Genomic DNA, 20,813 nt, shown 5'->3' with positions numbered 1-20,813 from the left:
TTTCCTGTCTGCTCTTATTTGAATGTGATTTAACTAAAACAAGAACCTCTTGCTTGCTGATTTTAAAGCTGGACTGAGGAGTTTTTAAAGAACGTGAATGATGCTTTGTTTCATTGAGGGGGGAGAGCATGTGAAATTCCAGGAAATCTAGAGTTACAGTAAAGGAGAAATACTTAACACTATATGGCAATGCTGTGCCATCCCAGCCATGTTTGGATTAAGGGACGAAGAGATCAGTAGTGATACTGACGCTTAACATGGAGATAACAGATTTGAGACTGTAGAGAGCTGCTGTGTATACTATGCCTTTAATTTTCTGATCAGAAGAACTTTTTCTTCTAATTTTTCCAAAAGAAAGTAGGTCTGTAAACACCACAGGGCCAGTCATCTCTTAAGGGACAGCAGCCTCTCTTTCTATCATGCTTTGAACCTTGTATTGCTGTGTTAAATGTTTTGCGGTCCTGGGACGCATATCCTTTTTTTAAAGACTGTCTTAGGGGTGGTCTCTGCGAAAAGACCCAGCTCAGTGCAGCCTCAGCGTTGATGCACACTAGCGGGGCACCTTGCCCTGCCACTGCTTGAACTGTGCCCGTTTTGTGGAGCGAGGACTTTAGGTTTCAGGAGCTGTCAGTGTATCACCTTCCATCTGCGCTGACCAGTTAAACTAAAACCAAAACCCATTATTGTATCCATTGCCAGCAGCTTGGATTGAAGAAAACAACTTTTGTTTCTTTTTAACTTGGAAGTGCTGGTCATTTTTTGAATGCTTTTAGTCCAAGAGCTATTTTTTTCTCCTCTCAAGCCTTTGCTGATGCTAAGTTATCTAAAATATCCTTAAAAGAAAGGGAGACTATTAGATCAGCCTGCTGCATCTGATGTTGCTGCCTGAAACCAGTTGTGGTGTTTGAGCAAGTTAATGTTCTGCTTCTCTGTAAAGTTACCTGCATAACGGGGAAGCAGACTTTGTTGCTTCCACTGAGGTTTTTTCCAGTTCTCGGGGGCTAGATCCCTTTCCTTAATGGCCTGTGGCAAGGTCATTTCTCCTTCAGTGGTGGAAAGCTGCGTTGTGCTCTCTTTGGAGCTCATCGCTGCAGAAGGTGGGGCTTCAAAGCCAGTTGTATGCTCTCTAGCCCACTCCCAATGCGGGGAGTAGGACTGAAGAGACTGAATGATTCCATGATCAGTGAGACAAGGTGGGTGAGGTAATATCTTTTATTGGGCCAACTTCTGGTGGTGAGAGAGAGAAGCTTTTGAGCTTACACAGAGCTCTTCTTCAGCTCTGGGAAATGTACTCAGAGTGTCCCGGCTAAATACAAGGTGGAACCGATTGTTTAGCATAAGTGGTTAATGTATATTTCAAGGTGAAGTGGCCTGTCAGCACCAGTCATGCGGGAGAAAGGAAGGAAGAGGGAGAAGGGGAAAAAGGCAGCTGGGAGAGGGGCAGAGTGGCTGTTGTGGTGAGCCACAATTCCAGTGTCCCTATTCCGTCCATGATTTTTAGTGTCTAGCAAAGTTATTTAAATTCCCAGGCTCGTCCTTTGAAGGTGTTGTGCAGATTTCCCTTGTGGATGAGGACTGAAAGGTTTTTCACCCACAGGCGACAGGGTGTGTTTATCTTTTTTCCTTTTCCTGTGAGCTCATGCGAGAGCATAGTAATTGCTTTCACCCACATAGTTGTTGAGGTGTTTAGTGTGCTGGAAGGCGGTACACCACGTTAACACGCTACGGTCAGTGGCGTTTCCCCAGGGATCTTGGTACAGCCACGAGTTAGGAGGGCTGTGCCCTCCGCTTGCTCCAGGCAGGCAGGAGGGTGGGCAAACTTTGCACACGAGGATGATTTGTAGGTGACAGGTAAAACATAGGCTGTTTCCCAACCTGTATGGGGGGAAAAGGGAGGGGAGGAGTATGAGCCTCACGAATAAAGTACCCTGAGGCATAGCTTCTCTTCCGAGCTGTCAGGTTGCTGGGCTGAATGAAATGAATGGGGTTTTTCATTAATTAGAGGCATGTGTGTCACCTGAGGACTCTTGTCTGAATGGTGAAGATGGACTTGTCTATCCCACTACATTAGAGTCCAACTGCATTCAAGCTATGCTGCCTGGTTCTGTCGCCTTATGACTCCCTAACGACCTGTAGTGAACTGAAAACACACACACACTCACACTCACTCTCTCTCCTTCCAAGAACATTAACCTTGTATGTGAAACTCATCAAAGGACTTATGTTGCACCACTGAAGGTGAGATGTGTCCTGCTGTCTCCCTCGCTGGCAGTCTCTGGGAGGGCTGAATGTGTGTGCCAGTTCAGGCCATGTTTGGCGTAGGTTGCAAGAAATCCTGCAAAGAACTGTATAAGCTACTTTAGGTATATGTTTCAATGGTGTCTCTTTCAGACTGCAGACATTGTACAGTAAGTATCTATGCAGTATGTCTGCCCCCTGAATACCAAGACCACAGTATGCTGTGGTGATATAAAGGAAAATTAGTATCATTATCCTCATATAGAAAGGAAAACTGAAGTACAGCAGGGGAAGTGGCTTGTTCTGGGTCCCTTGAGAAATCAGTAGCAGAAACCTAGGTCTCTGGATTTCAAGTCCAATGCAGTTCCAAATAGCTACAGTGGTAAAACTGAGTAACAGCATCTCATCTTGAATGAATGCAAAAATTGAACAACCTAAATGGTGAAAAGTAAATATATATTTATATTATTGTAGGGCTAGGAGTTATTTGGATTGGTGCTGGTGCTGTCCCTTTAATTGGCTTTTGCTGTGTTTTCTCTCTCTCCCTCCCCACGCCCAAAGAAAACTGACTTCTGAAAGATGGGATGACTTTGGGGGTCCAGCTGCCCCATTGTGTTGCTTTGTCCTGGTAACATCTGGTATGGAATCTGCATCTTCCTGCATCTCCTTTTCAAGTAAAGAACTACTACGGCCTCTTCCCTGCAACGCAGTCCCCATCCCTGCTCCCTCTTGCGATGGGCTCCTCCATGATTTCCCGTGGAGTCTATAGAGAGCAGGTGCAGCCCAGGGTGCTGTGCTCTGGCTTTGTTTCTAATGCACAAAGGGATACTTTCCTGTGCTGCAGCCCAGAGGTAGCTGCAGCTCAGAAGAGGTCTCTGCCTTTCTGAGTTCATCTCAGTGGGACAAACGGATGTTTTGTAAGGTAAACGGATGGTTGCTGGGGTGCATAATTATTTATTCTCCAATAAACCAATGGGGTAGTTCTTTCCATCCTATTGAGTCCCTCCTGGCCTCGGTGCAAAGAATAGCAATTGCGTCCGAATGGGCTTGTGATGAAATTTTGATGCAACAGATTTGTGTCTTTTGATCTTCAAAAAAGCCTCCTTCAAAGATTGTGGGCCCTGTAAACATGATTATCTGCTTGGTTGCTCCTGGGTCATTGGCTCTATCTATGCTTTGTATATAGCAGGACACTGCAGCAGGCAAGTGCTCTCCTCCATCTGATCCTTGTAAACCACACATGGTATGGGCCTGGCAGACGCAGCTCCTGGTAGTGTGGGGTCACTCCATTCTCGCCCCTGTAGTGCTGTGCAGTCACGGGGCTGTGCCTGCAGGGTGCTGGGCCCTGGGGGGGAGGGTGTCTGCCCATTGCAGAGTTGGGGTGATTTGCCCACCTGTTGGGATTTCCCTGGAGCCTGGGGATGAACAGGGCCAGCCCTGCAGTCCCCATCCTGGCTCTGGGAGCCGCAGGTGTTACACAATCCCCTAGCAGAGAGGTACCCCAGGCTGTGTGGCTGCTGTGGTTCCCAGGGCCAGCACTGCAGGGGAGGGGAGACCCTCTGCACCCTTCCTGCCCCATCCACTCCTACCCAGACTCCTGCCCATCCCCAGTGGGGTGAGCCCCACACTTCCCCTGTCCCACCCCAGAGAACCGACCCCAGATTCCCAGGTGAGCCCCACACTTCCCCTGTCCCATCCCAGAGAACCGACCCCAGATTCCTCCTGTCCCACCCCAGAGAACTGACCCCAGATTCCCAGGTGAGCCCCACACTTCCCCTGTCCCATCCCAGAGAACCGACCCCAGATTCCCAGGTGAGCCCCACACTTCCCCTGTCCCATCCCAGAGAACCGACCCCAGACTCTCCCTGCCCCCTCTATGGGGGTGAGCCCCAGATTTCCCCTGTCCCCCTGCAGAGAGGCGACCCCTGCCCCCCCCCCGGGTTGAGCCACTGATTCTCCCCCCCGCCATCCCCATGGGGATGAGCCGCAGGCCCCGCCCATCTCGCCCCCTCCCCGTCTGGAGCGGGGCTGCTCCGGTCACGTGGGGCACGACTCCCCGAGTCACGTGCCGGGGGGGGGGTCCGGCGTTGCCTTGGCAGCGGCGGCGGCGGCGGCTCCAGCGCAGTCGGCGGGGCTGAGCGGACCCGCCCGGGCACTGTCTGCCCCCGCCGCGGTGCGTGAGTGCCGGGGATGCCGGGGGGAGGGAGGCTCGTGGGCCCCCGGGGGTGCGGGGCGGGGCGGGGGCTGCCGCGGGTGGCGGGGAGCCTGGGGGGCGCTCAGTGCCCGGGACGCTGTGGCTCGTGCCCCGGGCTAAGGGGGGGGGGGCAGACGTCCGAGACCCCCCCCCCCCGCGGCAGCTTGTCACAGGGGCCTGGCCTGTGACTTGTGGCTGTAGCCACGTTAGGGTCCCGGGGCCATGGGGGGGCCAGGCCAGGCCATGGCACCAGGGGGCTGGGCAGGGGGCACAGCGGGGCGCTGCTGAGAGCCACTGCGACCCTGCGTGTGGTGGAACCCCCCTCCCGGCGCCCCTAGTGCCGCTGTGCAGGCGCGGCCCAGGGGGGTCCCGAGGCCAGGCGAGGGCCCTGGAACCCCTGGCGACACGGCTGGGACGCATCCAGCAAATGAGCAGGCAAAGCTCGGCGGCAGATGCGAGAAGGCAACGCACCTGTCGGCCGGCGTGGTCTCCTCCTTACCTGCCTGCAGCAGTCCCTGGGCGTTCGTTTAAAATGGTCTTGTCGGCAGCTGAGCCCTACGGCAGGGCAGAGCCTTTCCCCGCGACATTTGCTGCGCTGAGGGCTAATATGGGACAGAGTGAGGTCGGAAACAATATTAACTGGCACTGGCGAAAAGCTTCCATAGGTTCTACTGGCGTGAAATGTCGTGGGGAGAAATGCATCTCCGTGGTAACTCCACTGAAGTCAGGAAAGCTACCCCAGGAATGAATGTGGCCCGGTTACTTTGCAGGTTTGTTTGGACTGTTGGTTCCAGGATATGAAAGAGACAAGGTAGGTGAGGTAATGTCTGTTGGTCCAGTAAAAGATATTACCTCACCTACTCTCTCCCTCTTGGCCCAATATGACTATTACAGTGGTTCTCAACCAGGGCTCTGGGGCCACGAGCAGGCTTCAAGTGGGCCTCCAAGCAGGACCAGCATTAGGCTGGCTGGGGTCCAGACGGAAAGCTGAAGCCCCACGGCATGGGCCCGAAGCCCTATCATCCGGGGTTGAAGCCTGAGCGATGTAGCTTCATGGGGGTCCCTGGTGGTGTGGAGCCCCAGGCAGTTGCCTTGTTTGCTGCTCCCTAACGCTGGCCCTTGGTTTTATATGCAGAAAAAACAGTTGTGGTACAGGTGGGCCGTGGAGCTTTTATATCCTGTTGAGAGGGGCCTCAGAAAGAAAAAGGTTGAGAACCCCTGGACTATTAGACTGGAAGAGTCTCCGTATGGAATTGTGGCTGTCTTGTGACTTGGTCCAAAACATGACATAGTGCTGGCGAATAGACTTTGGAGAACACTACTACGACGCTGACTTAGATAATAGTGCTCGTCCACATCTGCCCTAACTTTCATTTCTTTTCCATTCTGCGAGAGGCAACGGCTGGTGGTCTCCCGCCTTGCAATATGACACAGGCGGGACCAGGATTCCTAGAATAACTCTGCCTCTCTACTCAGATGTCTGGCTAGTGATTACTGTGCAGACAAAATCCATACAGGAATCTCCTTCTGGGTCTCCTATCTCAGTCCTCAGAACCATCTAGTCATTTCCCTCTGCAGTCAGAAAAGGTGCTCCCACCAACTTTTTTGTTGCTTATCTGGGATTTACCTTTGCTTGTTGCAGTGTTGTTCACATTCATTTTGGGTGATTTGTCCAGCTACTTGCACTCAGAGAGTCACGGTCCTGTACTAATGGTATTTTTTGAAAAGAGAAGATTATTCACCTGTGAATCTGCTTTTGAAAATACCATGCTGGAGTCTCACTTATCATGTGGAGCCTCCTTCTCCTTTGTTTGCAGGGATGTTTCTGAGGTGGTGTCATTTTGGTTTGGTTTTTATTGTCGCGTGCCTTGGGATGTTTTTATAGACATTTTATCTGATTTCTGAATGGAAATAAATTGGTAGGTCTTGCTTCCCGCACAGTTCAGGAGCTGAGTAGCAATACTCCGAGGGCGGAGGCTGTAGCTGCTGGTGCAAGCTGACCAGGAGGAGGGTCTTGCACTCTAACTATCACCATGTCAGAGGGCCAAAATCTGAAAGAATTTGCAGAGCACAAGACTCAAGAGTGAGAATCCTCGGTCATTGTATCTGCAAAATAGTAGAAATTGCTGGTAAGCAACTTTCCCTTGTTTGGCACAGCAACCTACTCTATTCCTGGTTCACCATGCCATGTAGAAGTAGCATCCATTTTAAAATAGTGTATGGAACGAAGACAGTTTCTACATATTGTTGGCACTTGAGTGACATTTACTTCCGTCACTGCTTGAAACCCTGGGGAAAATACTGGTTTATTAGTTATGTTTGTAGTCTCCATTTGTATTGCATGGGTGTGAATAAAAAGTAACTTGTGCCAAACTAAAGGCAAGGTGCTTTTGACCTTGAAGTGTGGTGCTGAGATGAATTAGTACCACGTCATGTGTGTTCCTTCTAGATACGTATAAATATTCATAGCGTTAAAATGCTGATGTGGTCCAGTTCTGCAGTAGCTCCTGTGTGTTACACTCATTGAGGTCAGTGGCAGTCTTGTTGGTACAAGGATTGATTGCAGGATCAAGGTCTCTGTTGTTTGTCTGAAACCTCCTCATTAGGATATGAGTTTCAAACTTGTGTCAGAGTTCACAAACCCTGCTCAGTTAAATTCTACTATATGTCCATGAGTAACACTGTGATCATAATCCAAGAGGTTGCCTTTTAAATAACAATAAGGTTAACTCATAGTATTAATGAAGGTGATGTTTGGGTCCGGGCCAGTGTTGTATGTGGTCACTTGAAATAGTCTTGCTGATTTAACTTGCTTTTCATACAGTTGGTTGAATCTGATGATATTTGAATATTTATGAAACTACATAGTTGAGAAGTAAAACCTGATTTCCCCTTAAGAGTCACATCTTTTCCTTCACTAAGAGAGGCTGATGGAAATAAAGAAGCACAAATATTGGGCACAAATATTGGCTGATAAGCATGGAATGGGGTGAGTGGGTTAGGAAATCCACAGCTGTCCCTTTCAAGGTGTCAGCCAGTTCAACTGCTGTACACTATATGTCATTCAGCTCCTTTCGTATTTTTGCAATCTCAGGTGGCGGGAGGAATTGTAAAATGAATTGTGATCCATGATGTGATTGTTACAGTTCAGGGCAGCTGTATTTCCCCTCTATGGTCCAGCAATGACACCCACTTTTAGGCTTCCAACTCCCCCTTGTTACCTCTCTTGAGTAGAGACCCACTTCCCTTTACCATGTACCTGGGCTTTTGCCTACATTGTGGTATTCTCAGCAAACCAGACTTTCTAAACAGACCCGCATCTCTACTTTACTTTCTCTTCGAGGGCTTATGATCAGCTTAACTGCCAGCAGTTATGTTACCACACAGCTCTTTGTAAGCAAGCACATTTATTCTTAAGGTGTAGGCATTACAGTGAAAACATATAAAAACAACAAAAGAACCTACACACATGCTAATAAGCTCACACACCAGAGCCTACAACCCCTCCCCCTCCCCAAATTCCAACAAGGACTTTGGTAGGAGTCAGTCCTTCGAAAACCACACAAGGGATTTTCTGTGGTTAGAAGTTCATATCAGCCTTAGCTCAGAATAGGTTAGTCTTTCCTTTATACAGCTTGGGCCTTTGACCATGTGACTCCAGAACAGCTAATCAGTAGACAGTGGTCCCCCCTTCAGCATGTAGCTTCAAAAGGCTGGACTTTTGCAAAACTGGAGGTGGGAATTTGCATTTGCCTCCCCCTAAAGATTCCCCAGGCAAACCATTTGACACTGTTTGTCCAGAAGTCCATTTTTTCTGGCCCATTGTTCAAAATAGTCCTCTGAAGTTCATAGAACTTCCCAGGTTCAAATCCCATCTTCCCCCCTAACGTTACTACATACAATCCCAGCCCACATTAATACATAAAATTTGCCTTTGATACAATGAACTCGAAAGCTACTTAAATTTAATTCAATAAGGTTTTTCAAGGATACTGCAGGAAATTGCCATCCTTTCAGGGCGATTTAATTGAAAATGCTTCAATTTAGAAAATAATTAAAATGGACACACTGAATACAGTAGCCGATATTACAGCAGTGCTTTAATAAGAAGCTTTTGAGACACACCCATGATGCAGCATGGAATTAAACTGTGTCACTTTGGAAACAAAGTAGAAAGAACAAGCCAGATTTAGATGGAAAAAATAAGGGCAACCATCTTAAAACAAACGGGGGCAGAATTAAGCAATGGTTTAAAGTTGAAATACAAACTGGCAGCAACCTAGAGATACAAAGTTCAGCTGTCACCAGCCCATCCTGAACTCATGCTGAAAGTAGTTCACAGTTTTACTTATGTCATCTTTCCCCTTGTAACTCCCATGGGCATTCACAGCAGTTACAGATGAGCAGGGAGTAGAGATTAGGGCTCTGTGTGTCATGCAATCTAGTTTACATCTACCTCCTGAGGGTAATTTCTTTTTAATGTAGCTTTTTACTGAATTCCTATCCATACATTTTATACAAATCTGGCTAATAAATTAGTCTCTGGGATTGCCCTCTCCTGTTCAGTGGTTCATTCATGTTCTTTCTGTTGTTGCTATCCTGAACATGCAAATATTTTATTTCTCTAGCATTGCTTTCATCATGAGTTCCGAGTTAAATGTCCCGGCGGATCCTGCCACTCCTGCTTGCGGCTCTGAACCTGGCACAAAGGGCATGGATTATCGGGACTGGGTCCGGCGTAGCTATCTGGAATTGGTCACTTCAAATCATCACTCTGTTCAGGCCCTCGCATGGAGAAAACTGTACCTGAGCCGAGCCAAGCTCAAAGCTTCCAGCAGAACGTCTGCTTTGCTCTCTGGATTTGCTATGGTATGTGTTTCTATTGCTGGATTGTGAATGTTGAGTTGTGTAAAACCTTCCCCTGTTAATAGGGGTTGTTTTCTGTACATAGAGGAGGACATTCCATTTCCTTATTAGGTGGTAAGGAATCCGAGTGTGTGCATTTTTGTCTGTCTGCTGTTGAAAAGTTTTAACATAGAGGGCAACTTTCTCAAGACACTTCTTGCAGTGTTGTGATATCAGCTGCCTAGAAATAGTCTCAGGGAGCCCCCAAACCCCCACCCTAAAGTATCAGCTGACCTGTCGCTAACTGGCAGCCAGGAAGAGTCTTTGGCATAAACAGAACACTTGCATAAGATGATGGAGTGATGAACCTCCCCGTTATCTAACCTCTGGATCTCACTCTTTGGTGGATGGAATTGAAACTCCTATCCCTATGCATGCACAGCAGATATGTGTGGTACTGAGGAGGTGGAGGAATAAACACTGCTCAAGAAAATGCAGACCTGGTATTAGGGCTTTGTTGGTTCCTGAGGGCTTGTCCATTTCATTTGTCCATGTAAAGAGGTATGTTGTGTGAGTGAGGGGGGCATGAAGCGATTTCAGGAGTGAAGAGAGAGAGAAGCAAGATTTGGTTTGCTTGTAGGATTTTGGTTGTTTTTAAACACTGGCAATTTTTTCTCTGAGTTGCAGGGGATTTTTCTGGGGGTGGTGGGGGGAAGGAGTAGGGGCTATATTTCCTTTTGCCTTTTTGTGGTTCCCTGCTGATTATTTTTTTCTTTTTGGATATAGTATATATGTGTGTATTCACAAAATATAGTAATGCACAGTAGAACCTCCTGTTTGACAGACTGCATGGGGATTGAGGAGTTCATAAAATGAAAGTTCATAAACTGAACATCTCAAAATTACAATAGATAAGTTGTACATAAGATGCAGTATGGTGCACTGGATCACTTCCTTCTGGTCCTTCAAACCACCGCAAAGCAATTTCCAATGCGCTGAAGGCATCAGAATATGAAGGGATGTCAACTTGTTCTTCATTGACATCACTTTTGCTATGTGTGTGCGTTTATTTTATTTTTATTTCCTCCCAACCCTTACCAGGTCAGGAAAAATGATTCGTATAGTTGGTTGTTCATGAGATTGGTGTTCCTAAAATTGGGGTTCTTCTATATGTCAGGTTGTAACTTCTTTTGTATTCTGAAGCAGCAGATGGAAACTTCTAACCGGAAAAAGTTGCAGTTCACTGATCCAACGTATTTTTGTTAGATCCTCCAGAATAGCAGCTTTCTTGATGTTAGGTCATGTCTACGGTAGGAGTGCTCTGCCACTGTAGGAATAGCAGTATACTATACCAGCCAAGCGCTTCTAATGTGGACACAGGTTATACTGGCAAAACTGTACTTGTACCTGTATAGAAAAAACACTCCCATGAGCGAAACAAGCTGCACTGCAAAAAGCAGAGTTTTGCGGGCATAGTTGTGTTTGTGCTAAGAACTTCTGACAGCATAGCTCTGTCAGTCATGTGTGAAGACGTGTTTTCCCTTACTGACAGAGAGATGCTGGCAGAAGTCTGCAGTGTAGCCAGGGCCTTCTCTAGGGTAGTGCGGGGCCTGGGACAAATCAACCCCCACCGGCTTTGGGGCCCCACTCTGCATCGGTGGCTAGGACGGATCCAGCCTGGTGCTGAATCACCTGCTGCTGCTGGCGGTTGCCGGCGCCTACTGTGGGGCTATTGTTGGCCATAGTACCAGGGCGGCTCAGGGCTCCGGTCGGGGTGGGGGACTCGCAAAGCCCCGGTCACATGGGGTGGCCTCGGAGCCCTGGTGTGGCAGCCGTGAGCCCGGGGGTGCTGCACCCCCCCCCCTCACCCTTAGCTCCCATGCCTATGTCTACCAGGACTGACTGAGCCGGCTAATTGCACTGGCCCGCAGGGCCCCCCCAAAGTGAGGGGCCCAGAGCGGTTGATCTGATTTGCCCTACCCAAGAGACGGCTCTGAGTGTAAAAATCAATAGTTAATAAGTTGGTTATTAGATCATAAGAATGGCCATACTGAGTCTAGCCCAGTATCCTGTCTTCCGACAGTGGCCGGTACCAGATGCTTCAGAGGGAATGACCTGACAGGGCAATATATTGAGTGAGCCAGCACCTGTTGTCCCCAGCATCTCAGTCAGAGATTTAGAGACACCCAGAGCCATGGGGTTGCATCCCTGACCCTCTTGGCTAATAGCTTGAACTTATCTAATTCTTTTTTGAACCCAGCTATAATTTTGGACTTCATAATGTCCCCTGGCAATGAGTTCCACTGGTTGACTCATCTGAAGAAGTGGGTATTCACCCACGAAAGCTCATGCTGCAAAACGTCTGTTAGTCTATAAGGTGCCACAGGATTCTTTGCTGCTTCTACAGAACCAGACTAACACGGCTACCCCTCTGATACTGGTTGACTGTGCATTGTGTGAAGAAGTACTTCCTTTTATTTGTGTTAAAGCTGCTGCCGATTAATTTCATTGGGTGACACTTGGTTCTTGTTATGTGAAGAGGTAAATTACACTTTTCTACAGGGGTGCTGGAACTAGGGGTGTTGGGGGTGCGGCAGCACCCCTTGTCTTGAAGTAGTAATAACAACCAAATATGTGGTTTCTGCTTTCAGCACCTCCACTATAAAAATTGTTCCAGCACTCCTGCTTCTCTAGTCCGTTCTCCACACCATTCATGATTTTATAGATGTCTATCATAGCCCTTCTCAGTTGTCTCTTTTGTAGGATGAACAGTCCCAATCTTTTTAATCTCTCTGCGAATGGAAGCTGTTCCATACCTCTAATCATTTTTGTTGCCCTTCTTTGTATTTTTTCCAATTCTAATACATATTTTTTTAGATGAATACTTGAGTGAATACCATCTGGTCCTGGTGACTAATTTGTCAGTTTGTTCCAAAACCTCCTTTGCTGACACCTCAGTCTGGGACAGCATCTCAGATTTGTCACTTTGAAGGACTGGCTCAGGTGTGGGGATCTCCCACACATCTGCTGTAGTGAAGACTGATGCGAAGAATTAATTTAGCGTCTCTGCAATGGTCGTGTCTTCCTTCAGTGCTCCTTTAGCACCTCCATCATCCAGTGCCCAACTGATGGCTTGGCAGGCTTCCTCCTTCTGATGTACTTAATTTTTTTCACTGTTAGTTTGTGTGTCTTTAGCTAGTTGCCCTTCAAATTCTTTCATAGCCTGCCTTATTTTATTTTAAAATACATTTTACTTGGCTTAGTTGTACTTTTGCACGTGACTTGCCAGAGTTTATTCCCCTTTCTGTTTTCCTTACGAGAATTTGGCTCTTAGGCACTATTAGAATCTATAGGTAAAATCTTCTTCCTTTTAGTAGTATTTAGCATAATTGTTGTATGTCTTTAGAGACAGAATTCTGTAGTAAGAACAGTGTCATTATCCTAGCTATAATGCGTTCTGCAACCTGTTCTAGGCAAACAGACCTCCTATGCCCCTGTGGAGTGTCACTGAAGTCCACAGAACTGCTCCTCGGCTCAGGGTCGACCCACATAGATCTGTTTGCAGGATCGGAAATCACAGTGATCATTTTAAAAACAAAACACTACTTCTCAACTCCCTGAACACAAACAGCAATGGAAAGTTCTCAGCAAATATACAGTATAAACCATCTGACTTCTATTTATGGCATGTTCACAAGGTATTTAGATGTCTCTGCTAAAATTATCCACTTCACTTCATGCTATTGGATCTGTCTCAGAAGGATTCTTGCTCCTGTTAGATTTTTTTTTCAGTGCAACTGTTGTAAGAACTTCAGAGCTGACTCCAGGGAGCACTGATGGTTTGGGTATATTTTTAAAAAATATGGAAAGAAAATAGACCAAATGACTTTCATTTTGGATGGCGTATGTTTACATTCAAAGAAGTGGGATCTCTGGTCTTGGGTATTACTTTACTTGCAATGTGTTTTCTTCATAAACCGAACTTTCAGAATATAGGGATTCCTTTAATTTATGCAAGTTTGTTACTAATTTTTCTCCAACTGATAGAATTGGGCATCCCAGTTAACGACCATGGTATCACTTGCAGCCAATTTATTTCTGCTGCAGTAATTTGGTAGGCAAATACTTATTAAGCAGGCTGTGTACTCTGTCCTAAGAGAGACAACAATCTGTCTATTGAAGGAAGTAAAATGTATTCCAAAGTCTTATGTATATTTAAGTCCAAAGTCATGTAGTATAGGATGCGGATTCAGATCTTTTCACCACTCTGCTGCTGCTTCCAATTCAACACAGATCAGTAGTGGCTGAAATTTACAGCTGATAGCTCTTTAATGATCTATGTGAAACAAGCTGCTGATCTGGGTCCCATTCCTATTGGGCAGGCATCCCATCACACTAATCATCACTAATTGGTGCTCTTATTGGCCATTTTAGCAGAGAGGCCAAAGACACAATAGGTCTGGAAGACAGAGCTCCTCTTTTTCCTGTAGGTGTATTCCCTTTGGGTCTAGTTTGAGGCATGTTGTCAGGGCAGGTGCGGAAGGTCTGCATTGTCACTGCACCTGGCCTGTGACCACTGCAAACAGAGGGCCTCCAGTACCCATGCTCTCAGTCTAGCACTTCTCAGAAGCACTAAATTCACTTTAAGAAGAAAGATCTTCAGAAATCCCCTTCATCATTTTCCTGGCTGAGATAACAGTTGCTTCTGCAATCAGCCTCCTTGGCTTGTTGTCAGATTGCTCTGAGATTTGTCCAGGTTTTTTTTCCCCCAGTAGATCCACTGGCCTGACTATTTGCAGAGGCTGCCCAACCATGTGCCTGACAGTAACATATTTGTGTTCAGAGTTACCATCAACATCTTGCCTCACAGCATCAGTCCTAGCCCCATTTCTGAAGATGAGAGGATTCTCTGTAATCGTGCTATGGAGAAGCCAGGGAGTATATTGAACTAAATAATGTGATAATGGAGAAACAAATGAAGAGCTCAATCCTGCAAGGACCCTGAGCCCTTTGCCTTGCCCAGCAAAAAACTTAAGTGCCTGCTTAGCTTGAAATGCATGAGTCGTCCCATTGATTTCAGTGCTGCAACTCACAAGCTTATAATTAAGCACATGCTTACGTTCTTTGCTGTGTCGGGCAAATTGCTCAGCATATTGGGGGATCAAACTCTAGGTATCTCTAGCTACATTTCCAGGGGCAAGTTAAGGGAGTATAGGGCCCTGAGGTCATGGTGAGACAATGTAGTGTTTGATGTAACACTATGTTAAATATTGAGAACCAAATGACACCTGCAGTTTAGGAACCCGGAGGCTATGCGCTCCCAATGGTCCTTGCCAGTCATTCTATGTCACTATTTGAAGAAGGAAACTGCAATCTCCTTTCTGCCCTGACTCTTGTGTTTAAACGGTCAGATCCTGTGCCTGCCTCCCTCAAGGTCAGAGTTTATTCTCTCTCTCCAAAGATGTCCACCCGTGACTGCTTGAATTAACGATTCCAAGACTAACTTCGAGCTGCCTAAATTTTCCAGTAAAATATTTTATTTTACAGAGAGAGATGAAAATAAACTCTAGGTATAAAAAGAAACTTGACTAATATGGAAAACTTTACCAGGCTGACCCTATGCTGAATTACTTGTACTGAAACAGTTACCAGGACTAATAGCATATTAGCTTGTCCTTCTTCTCTGATCTTGGCTGGAGAGCAACATGACAGCCTTTGAGGGGAAAAGTGCTAAGAGGACACTGCGTTTCTTCAATTCTTGTTTGGGCTAAATAAAACCTCTTCCTCCTTTTCTTCCACCTCCCGTCGTCCATCTTCCTCTGGACTGTTGTTACTTACCTGTGAAATAGACTGATGACTCTGTGATATCTGAAAGATTCATCGGTTCACACCACTAAGGCCAGCCTTAGGTAACAGTAGCGTGAGAGGGAGCACCCAATCAACTGGAAACTGTTGTCCGCACAAAGGGTAGCAACTGCAAGTGGAAATTGATATTTTGACAAGCCAGGCTGATTATGTAGGATTTAAGGCTTTTTATTATAGGTAAAATTCCTGTCCAATATGTTGAACACTGTATATGTCCTTTGGGTCTGGTACCCTCCCTCAAACAACTGTATAATTTTTCCAGTCTAATATGGTGTGGTTGACATGCAGCATTGTAGAACAGCAAAGTGGAGAAGGAGAGTCCTTTTTCACTTTGGAACTCAAATATTTGAGGACTTATGGGTTCCTCCCTGAATCAACACAGAGAGAATTACAGGGGGAGAACGTCTGCAAGCATATTTCAAACAACAAAACATACATTTTGATTAAAAGATTTATGCTTCTAATGGATGGCAAAGCTAATACATTCATTAATCCTGTCAACATATGAAGAGAGCTCATTTTTAGAGCAAATGAAGAGCCCTGGAAAACTGTTTGTAAACACTAGTGAAAAGATACAATATTTCAGGAGTATCCAAAATACTTGAGATGTATTTACTGAAATTAGGATCATAGACGTGTAAGACTAAAGGGACGTGGAAAGGTTAACTTGTCTAGCTCCCCCATGCTGAGACACTTCCAACTATATCTAGACCATCCCTTGACAGGAGTTTGTCTAACCCAGTGATACTCAGACTGTGGCTTGTGAGCTGCAAGTGGCTGTTTAATGTGTCTCATGCAGCACTAACTTATTTGCTGTGAGAATAACATGTATTATATATAATATACACAGACACTAAATATTTCCCCGTCATACTGTTTAAATATGTATAGTACTATAGTAAATGAAACCATGAATTCACACTACTGTGGCTCTTTTGGGTAATGTTGATCGCTAATTTGTCTCCTGAACCACTGAGGTCTGAGTATCACTGGTCTAACCAATTCTTAAAAACCTCCGGTAACTGGGATTCAACAACCTACCTTGGTAACCTGTTTCAGTGCTTAACTATCCTTGTAGTTACAAAGCTTCTCCTAATATTTAACCTCTCTCTTCCTGGTTGCACATTAACCTGATGATTTGTCTTATCTTCAGTGACCATGGAGAACAATTGATCACCATCCTTTTTATAACAGCCCATAACATATTTAAAGACTGTTAGCAGGTCCCCACTAAGTCATCGTCTTGCCAGGACTAAATGTGCCCAGGTTTTTCCTCATAAGTCATGTTTTATAAACCTTCTAACCTTGTTGATCCCCTCTGGATTCTCTCCAATTTGTTCTAAGTCCAAGAACATGGAGATTCACAATTTCAGTCACTGTAGGAACAGGTTTTGTTCAGCTAAATTAAAAATAACAATGTCACCTGTGTACACTGGTATGCTGTATGTATTTGCTAATGTGACTTTCCTGCAAGCTTCTAATCAGTCTGCTGGTGGTTTCAGAGTAGATGGTAGGTAGAAAGGGCAGTCACCCTAGCCTAGGCCCTAGTCCTGTTCCGCTGAAATTAATTGCAGAGCTTCCATTAACATGAGTGGAAACAGGATTGTATCTCTTGACTCCCAATGCATTTTAAAGGGTCTTGCTAATAGGACGTACCCCACAATAAGCGAATTGAGGTATTGTGTAGAACCTGGAAGAGCTATTCAAGACATGTTTCAAATGGAATTTTTGTAAAAGTGGGAACACTTGGCCCAATGAAATCCATTCACCCAGCGCTATGGTCAAGCTATTCATTCTGCCTCCACTAAGCTCCTGTAAACATACTGAGGTCCCTCCTGACAGGGACTGATCTGGTGCTGGTGTCCAAAAACCATCCCTGTTTGATCCTCTTTTATTAACAGACATGGGTGATGGGGCCTCACTGATCGGGGAGAGTATGACCCAACACATTTATTTTTATTGCTTTGCTTACTGACACGCTTTGTTAATCAGTGTAAAATCAATAAATACAGCTGCAAACAAATTTGAACAATATGCTGGAGGCTGACTAGCGGAGACGTATAGTATCTGACTACTACTGTTATACAGGGGCATTGCACTTACATAGGCTCTCTTAACTCTGGATTTTCTGAGTGCTTTACAAAGATTAAATTTCACAGCAAACCTGGGATATAGTTATGCTTAGTATTTTTCTTGTTATAAATGGAGAAACTGAGTCACAGAGAGGATGAGTGACTTGCCCAAATTCACCCAGCAAGCCAGTAGTAGAGGTGGACTGGCATTTGAGTCCTGACACCCAATCACCTGCTCTGGTGAACATGCTTCCAGGGGCGGCTCCAGGCCCCAGCATGCCAAGCGTGTGCTTGGGGCGGCACGCTGCGGGGGGCGCTCTGCCGGTCGCCAGGAGGGCGGCAGGCGGCTCCAGTGGACCTCCCACAGATGTGCCTGTGGAGGGTCCACTGGTCCCGCGGCTCCGGTGGAGCATCCGCAGGCACGCCTGCGGCAGGTCCACCGGAGCTGTGGGACCGGCGACCGGCAGAGCGCCCCCTGCGGCGTGCCGCCGTGCTTGGGGCGGCGAAATAGCTAGAGCCGCCCCTGCATGCTTCTATTTTTTACATGGAGCTTAACTTAATGAAGTGATAAAACTCAACAGCGTATGGGCAAAATGACCAAATACACTTTATAAAATGAGCTAATTAGCTGTGAAGCTAATTTCTGTAGAGTACATTGGAAACAAAAGTGCACTTTTATATCGAGTTACTAAGCATGCATAACACAGTCATCCATTTCTTTTGAATATTCAGTAGTTATTGGAAACTGAGAAAGATACTCTGGATGGAAATAAGTTCCTTTATCTGGCTATATTTGTGGTGACATGAAGAGGCACCCATTTAACCAAGGAATAGTTAAACTATGTATCACCTATCCAATGACCAGAATTACAACTTTTCTGACTTAACCCTTTTTACACCAGAAGTCAGTGTTTCCTATCATATGACGACTAATGATGCAAACCGAAGCCGTGTCGTGAACTGCGTGGTTGGCTGCGCTGTTATCTGTGCAAAGTTACCCTTGCTGCCTAATAAATTCCCCTTTTGAGCCTTTCGTTTGATGCTGTTCATATGGGTCACAGTTTAAGGGAGAGTTTGCTAAAAAACCAAAACCCTGCAATGTTGAAATAATTTCCTGTGGGCTCGGATGTAACTTTGTGTGTCAGCCCCGAGAAAGGGAAAGATACAGACTGTTCATGCATCTTCAGAAAAAAAGGAAAGCTCCATTTAGGCCCCAGTTCAGGAAAGCACTTAAGCATGTGCTTTAAGCACTCTGAATAATGATGCTTTCCTGAACTGGAGCCTTAAAAAGTGAAATATGGGAATTCTAGCAACTGACCATCTGTTTTTTTTTGCCCCCTCCCAGGTTGCCATGGTGGAGGTGCAACTAGAGATGCAGTATCAGTACCCCCAAATGCTGCTGATTGCGTTCAGTGCCTGCACAACAGTGCTGGTAGCAGTTCATCTCTTCGCCCTTCTCATCAGCACCTGTATACTACCTAACGTGGAAGCGGTGAGTAACATACACAACCTAAACTCCATCAGCGAATCCCCACACGAACGCATGCATGTCTACATAGAGCTGGCCTGGGGTTTCTCCACAGTCTTGGGAATCCTCCTTTTCCTCGCTGAGGTGGTGCTTCTGTGCTGGATAAAATTTCTGCCTGTGGACTCCATTATGAAAAACGAGACTTCCATCGTTCAAAAGCCCAGCGGCCATGTGGGCTGGCAAGCAGCTCTGGTCTCCACCATCATCATGGTCCCAGTGGGTCTGATTTTTGTTGTCTTCACCATTCACTTCTACCGTTCTCTGGTGCGGCACAAAACGGAGCGACATAACCGGGAGATTGAAGAGCTTCACAAACTGAAAGTGCAATTAGATGGACATGACAGAGGGTTGCAGGTAGTGTGACAGAGAAACAGGGATCTGTTTCAAAGCAAATCATTTTGCTCAGGCTAAGAGCAAAATAAACATTTTGCTAACAGGAGCAACCCAAACCAAACCAATGATGGATTATTTGGGGGTCTAACAATCTAAAATGCAAATTGCCTGATTTATAGGGCAATGGGTTCTAGTGCTTTTCCAAACTAATGGGGTCTCGGGCCTATTTCTAGTCCTGCACAATTGTGTACCTAAGTTGATACTGCCATACAGTTAAAAACCAAAACTTTACCTACTTTAACATTATGTTCTGGAGAGTGGTTTCCAAACTGTTATATTTTAACAGTGCAACTTTCTTTTGCCAAGAGTGAAACTACTTGACACTTCAAAAAAAGCCACTGTTTTTGTAGGACCTGTCTGTTTGGGTTATTTTTAAGTGTCTGAGCTCCCTTGCTGGCTGTGCAGCAGCAAACTGACAATGACTGTTTCCAGGGTTGAGGTGGTAAGTAGTACTATCTACTACAAATCTGAGGACATTCTGAACGCACTGCAGAACATGGGTGTTTGTTACCTTTATTATAAAATGGGTATTACAGAAACAGGTCACTAGAATGATGCAAGAGGTTAGAAATCAGCAGTCTTAGTACATATGTCCTCCTTTTGCTATCCACTCTTGCTAGTGCCTAACCCTCCTTTAGAACAGGGGGGAGAGAATTTCAGACTGGCAGGAGGCTGGGAAGCTCTGTTTTTGCCTGCTTCAGTAGTGTCCATTCTTTTACAATGAATGCATGCCCAGGTCTTCTAATGTTACTGATAATGAAAGTTTGTGTGTCCAGGGAAGGCTTACAGGTATTTTTATTTTAACAACAAAGACATTGTTAAAGCAGGAAACTAACTGGGAATTTAAAAAGACCTGGCATAGAATTTCGAAGGACTAGAAAAGCTGATTTAAACGGGTGAGGAAAGATAGCACATAAGACAGTGACAGATTTCAGCAGTATGGTTTCTTCATTTGCTTTGTATATACCAGAATGAGTCATGTGTTTTGCTGGCTTGGTTTGCCACAGAGGGCTCGGAGTCCAGATCCCGTGCTGCTCCCTTGTTCTTTGTGCTAGTTGTGCCTGAGAGCGTTCAGCATTCTTACTCCTTAGGGAAGAAAGCATCTTGCATTTTCTCAAACACATATGCCTTATGGCACATGAAGCTGCGTTTTTGAGTTTGGGGTGAGCTGCAACCAGCCATTCCAAAGGGAAAGCTGCATGCAGTTAAAGTACTATCACATTTCACTTGTTGGCTGTATTTCAGCAGTGGAGGAAGTGATTCTTCTTTGTGCGTATATAGCTTAGTGAGTGAAACTTGTAAAGCGCTGTAGCATCTTTCTGGTGAAAGTATTAATAAAGTCACAACTAATTACAACTACTTCACGGGGAGGCACAATATTCTTCTGCAATAAGTAGAATGATTTTAGTTTTTAAAGGAAAAGTAACACGTATTTCAGCTACAGAAATATGTCAAAATATTTAAGCAAAATGGTCCTGTCCTGTCCTGTCTCATCACGCTCAGTAACCTGCAGGCTGCTGCCAGTGCTAATTTCAGGCCCTACTCCCTTGCATTCTATAATAGTTTTACAATTTCTGCCAGTTCTTGAATATTTCTAAAATAATTGAAGAAGTTTGTAATGTTCTATTTCAGGGGTAGGCAACCTATGGCACGGGTGCCGAAGGCGGCACACGAGCTG

The 20,813-nt window shown here is 45.7% G+C and overlaps 1 protein-coding gene across 2 annotated transcripts; it reads left to right on the top strand.

Moving 5' to 3' along the window:
• The first annotated feature begins 4,339 nt into the window (after positions 1-4,339).
• ORAI2 (ORAI calcium release-activated calcium modulator 2) lies at positions 4,340-20,813 on the top strand. 2 transcript variants are annotated; one of them, XM_044994029.1, is made up of 3 exons: positions 4,340-4,411; positions 9,061-9,301; positions 18,560-20,813. In XM_044994029.1, exons 2-3 carry the CDS (start codon positions 9,074-9,076, stop codon positions 19,103-19,105), a joined length of 774 nt encoding a protein of 257 aa, XP_044849964.1. In that variant the 5' UTR covers positions 4,340-4,411; positions 9,061-9,073; the 3' UTR covers positions 19,106-20,813. The 2 variants fall into 2 exon arrangements, with proteins under 2 accessions (XP_044849964.1, XP_044849963.1); XM_044994028.1 differs by lacking the exon at positions 4,340-4,411 and adding an exon at positions 5,082-5,202.

The sequence above is a fragment of the Mauremys mutica genome, chromosome 19, assembly GCF_020497125.1.
Source record: "Mauremys mutica isolate MM-2020 ecotype Southern chromosome 19, ASM2049712v1, whole genome shotgun sequence".
Classification (NCBI taxonomy): domain Eukaryota; kingdom Metazoa; phylum Chordata; order Testudines; family Geoemydidae; genus Mauremys; species Mauremys mutica.
Note: the sequence above shows the minus strand (reverse complement) of the source record. Positions and strands in the feature narration are given on the sequence as shown.

What these genes read in the sequence shown, in the direction of transcription:
- ORAI2 (XM_044994028.1), top strand. Translation starts at nt 5,114, where the DNA reads ATGTCGTGGGGAGAAATGCATCTCCGTGGTAACTCCACTGAAGTCAGG. An exon ending in GTGGCCCGGTTACTTTGCAG is followed by an intron (nt 5,203 to 9,060) that starts GTTTGTTTGGAC and finishes TTATTTCTCTAG; the next exon opens with CATTGCTTTCATCATGAGTT. An exon ending in TGCTCTCTGGATTTGCTATG is followed by an intron (nt 9,302 to 18,559) that starts GTATGTGTTTCT and finishes GCCCCCTCCCAG; the next exon opens with GTTGCCATGGTGGAGGTGCA.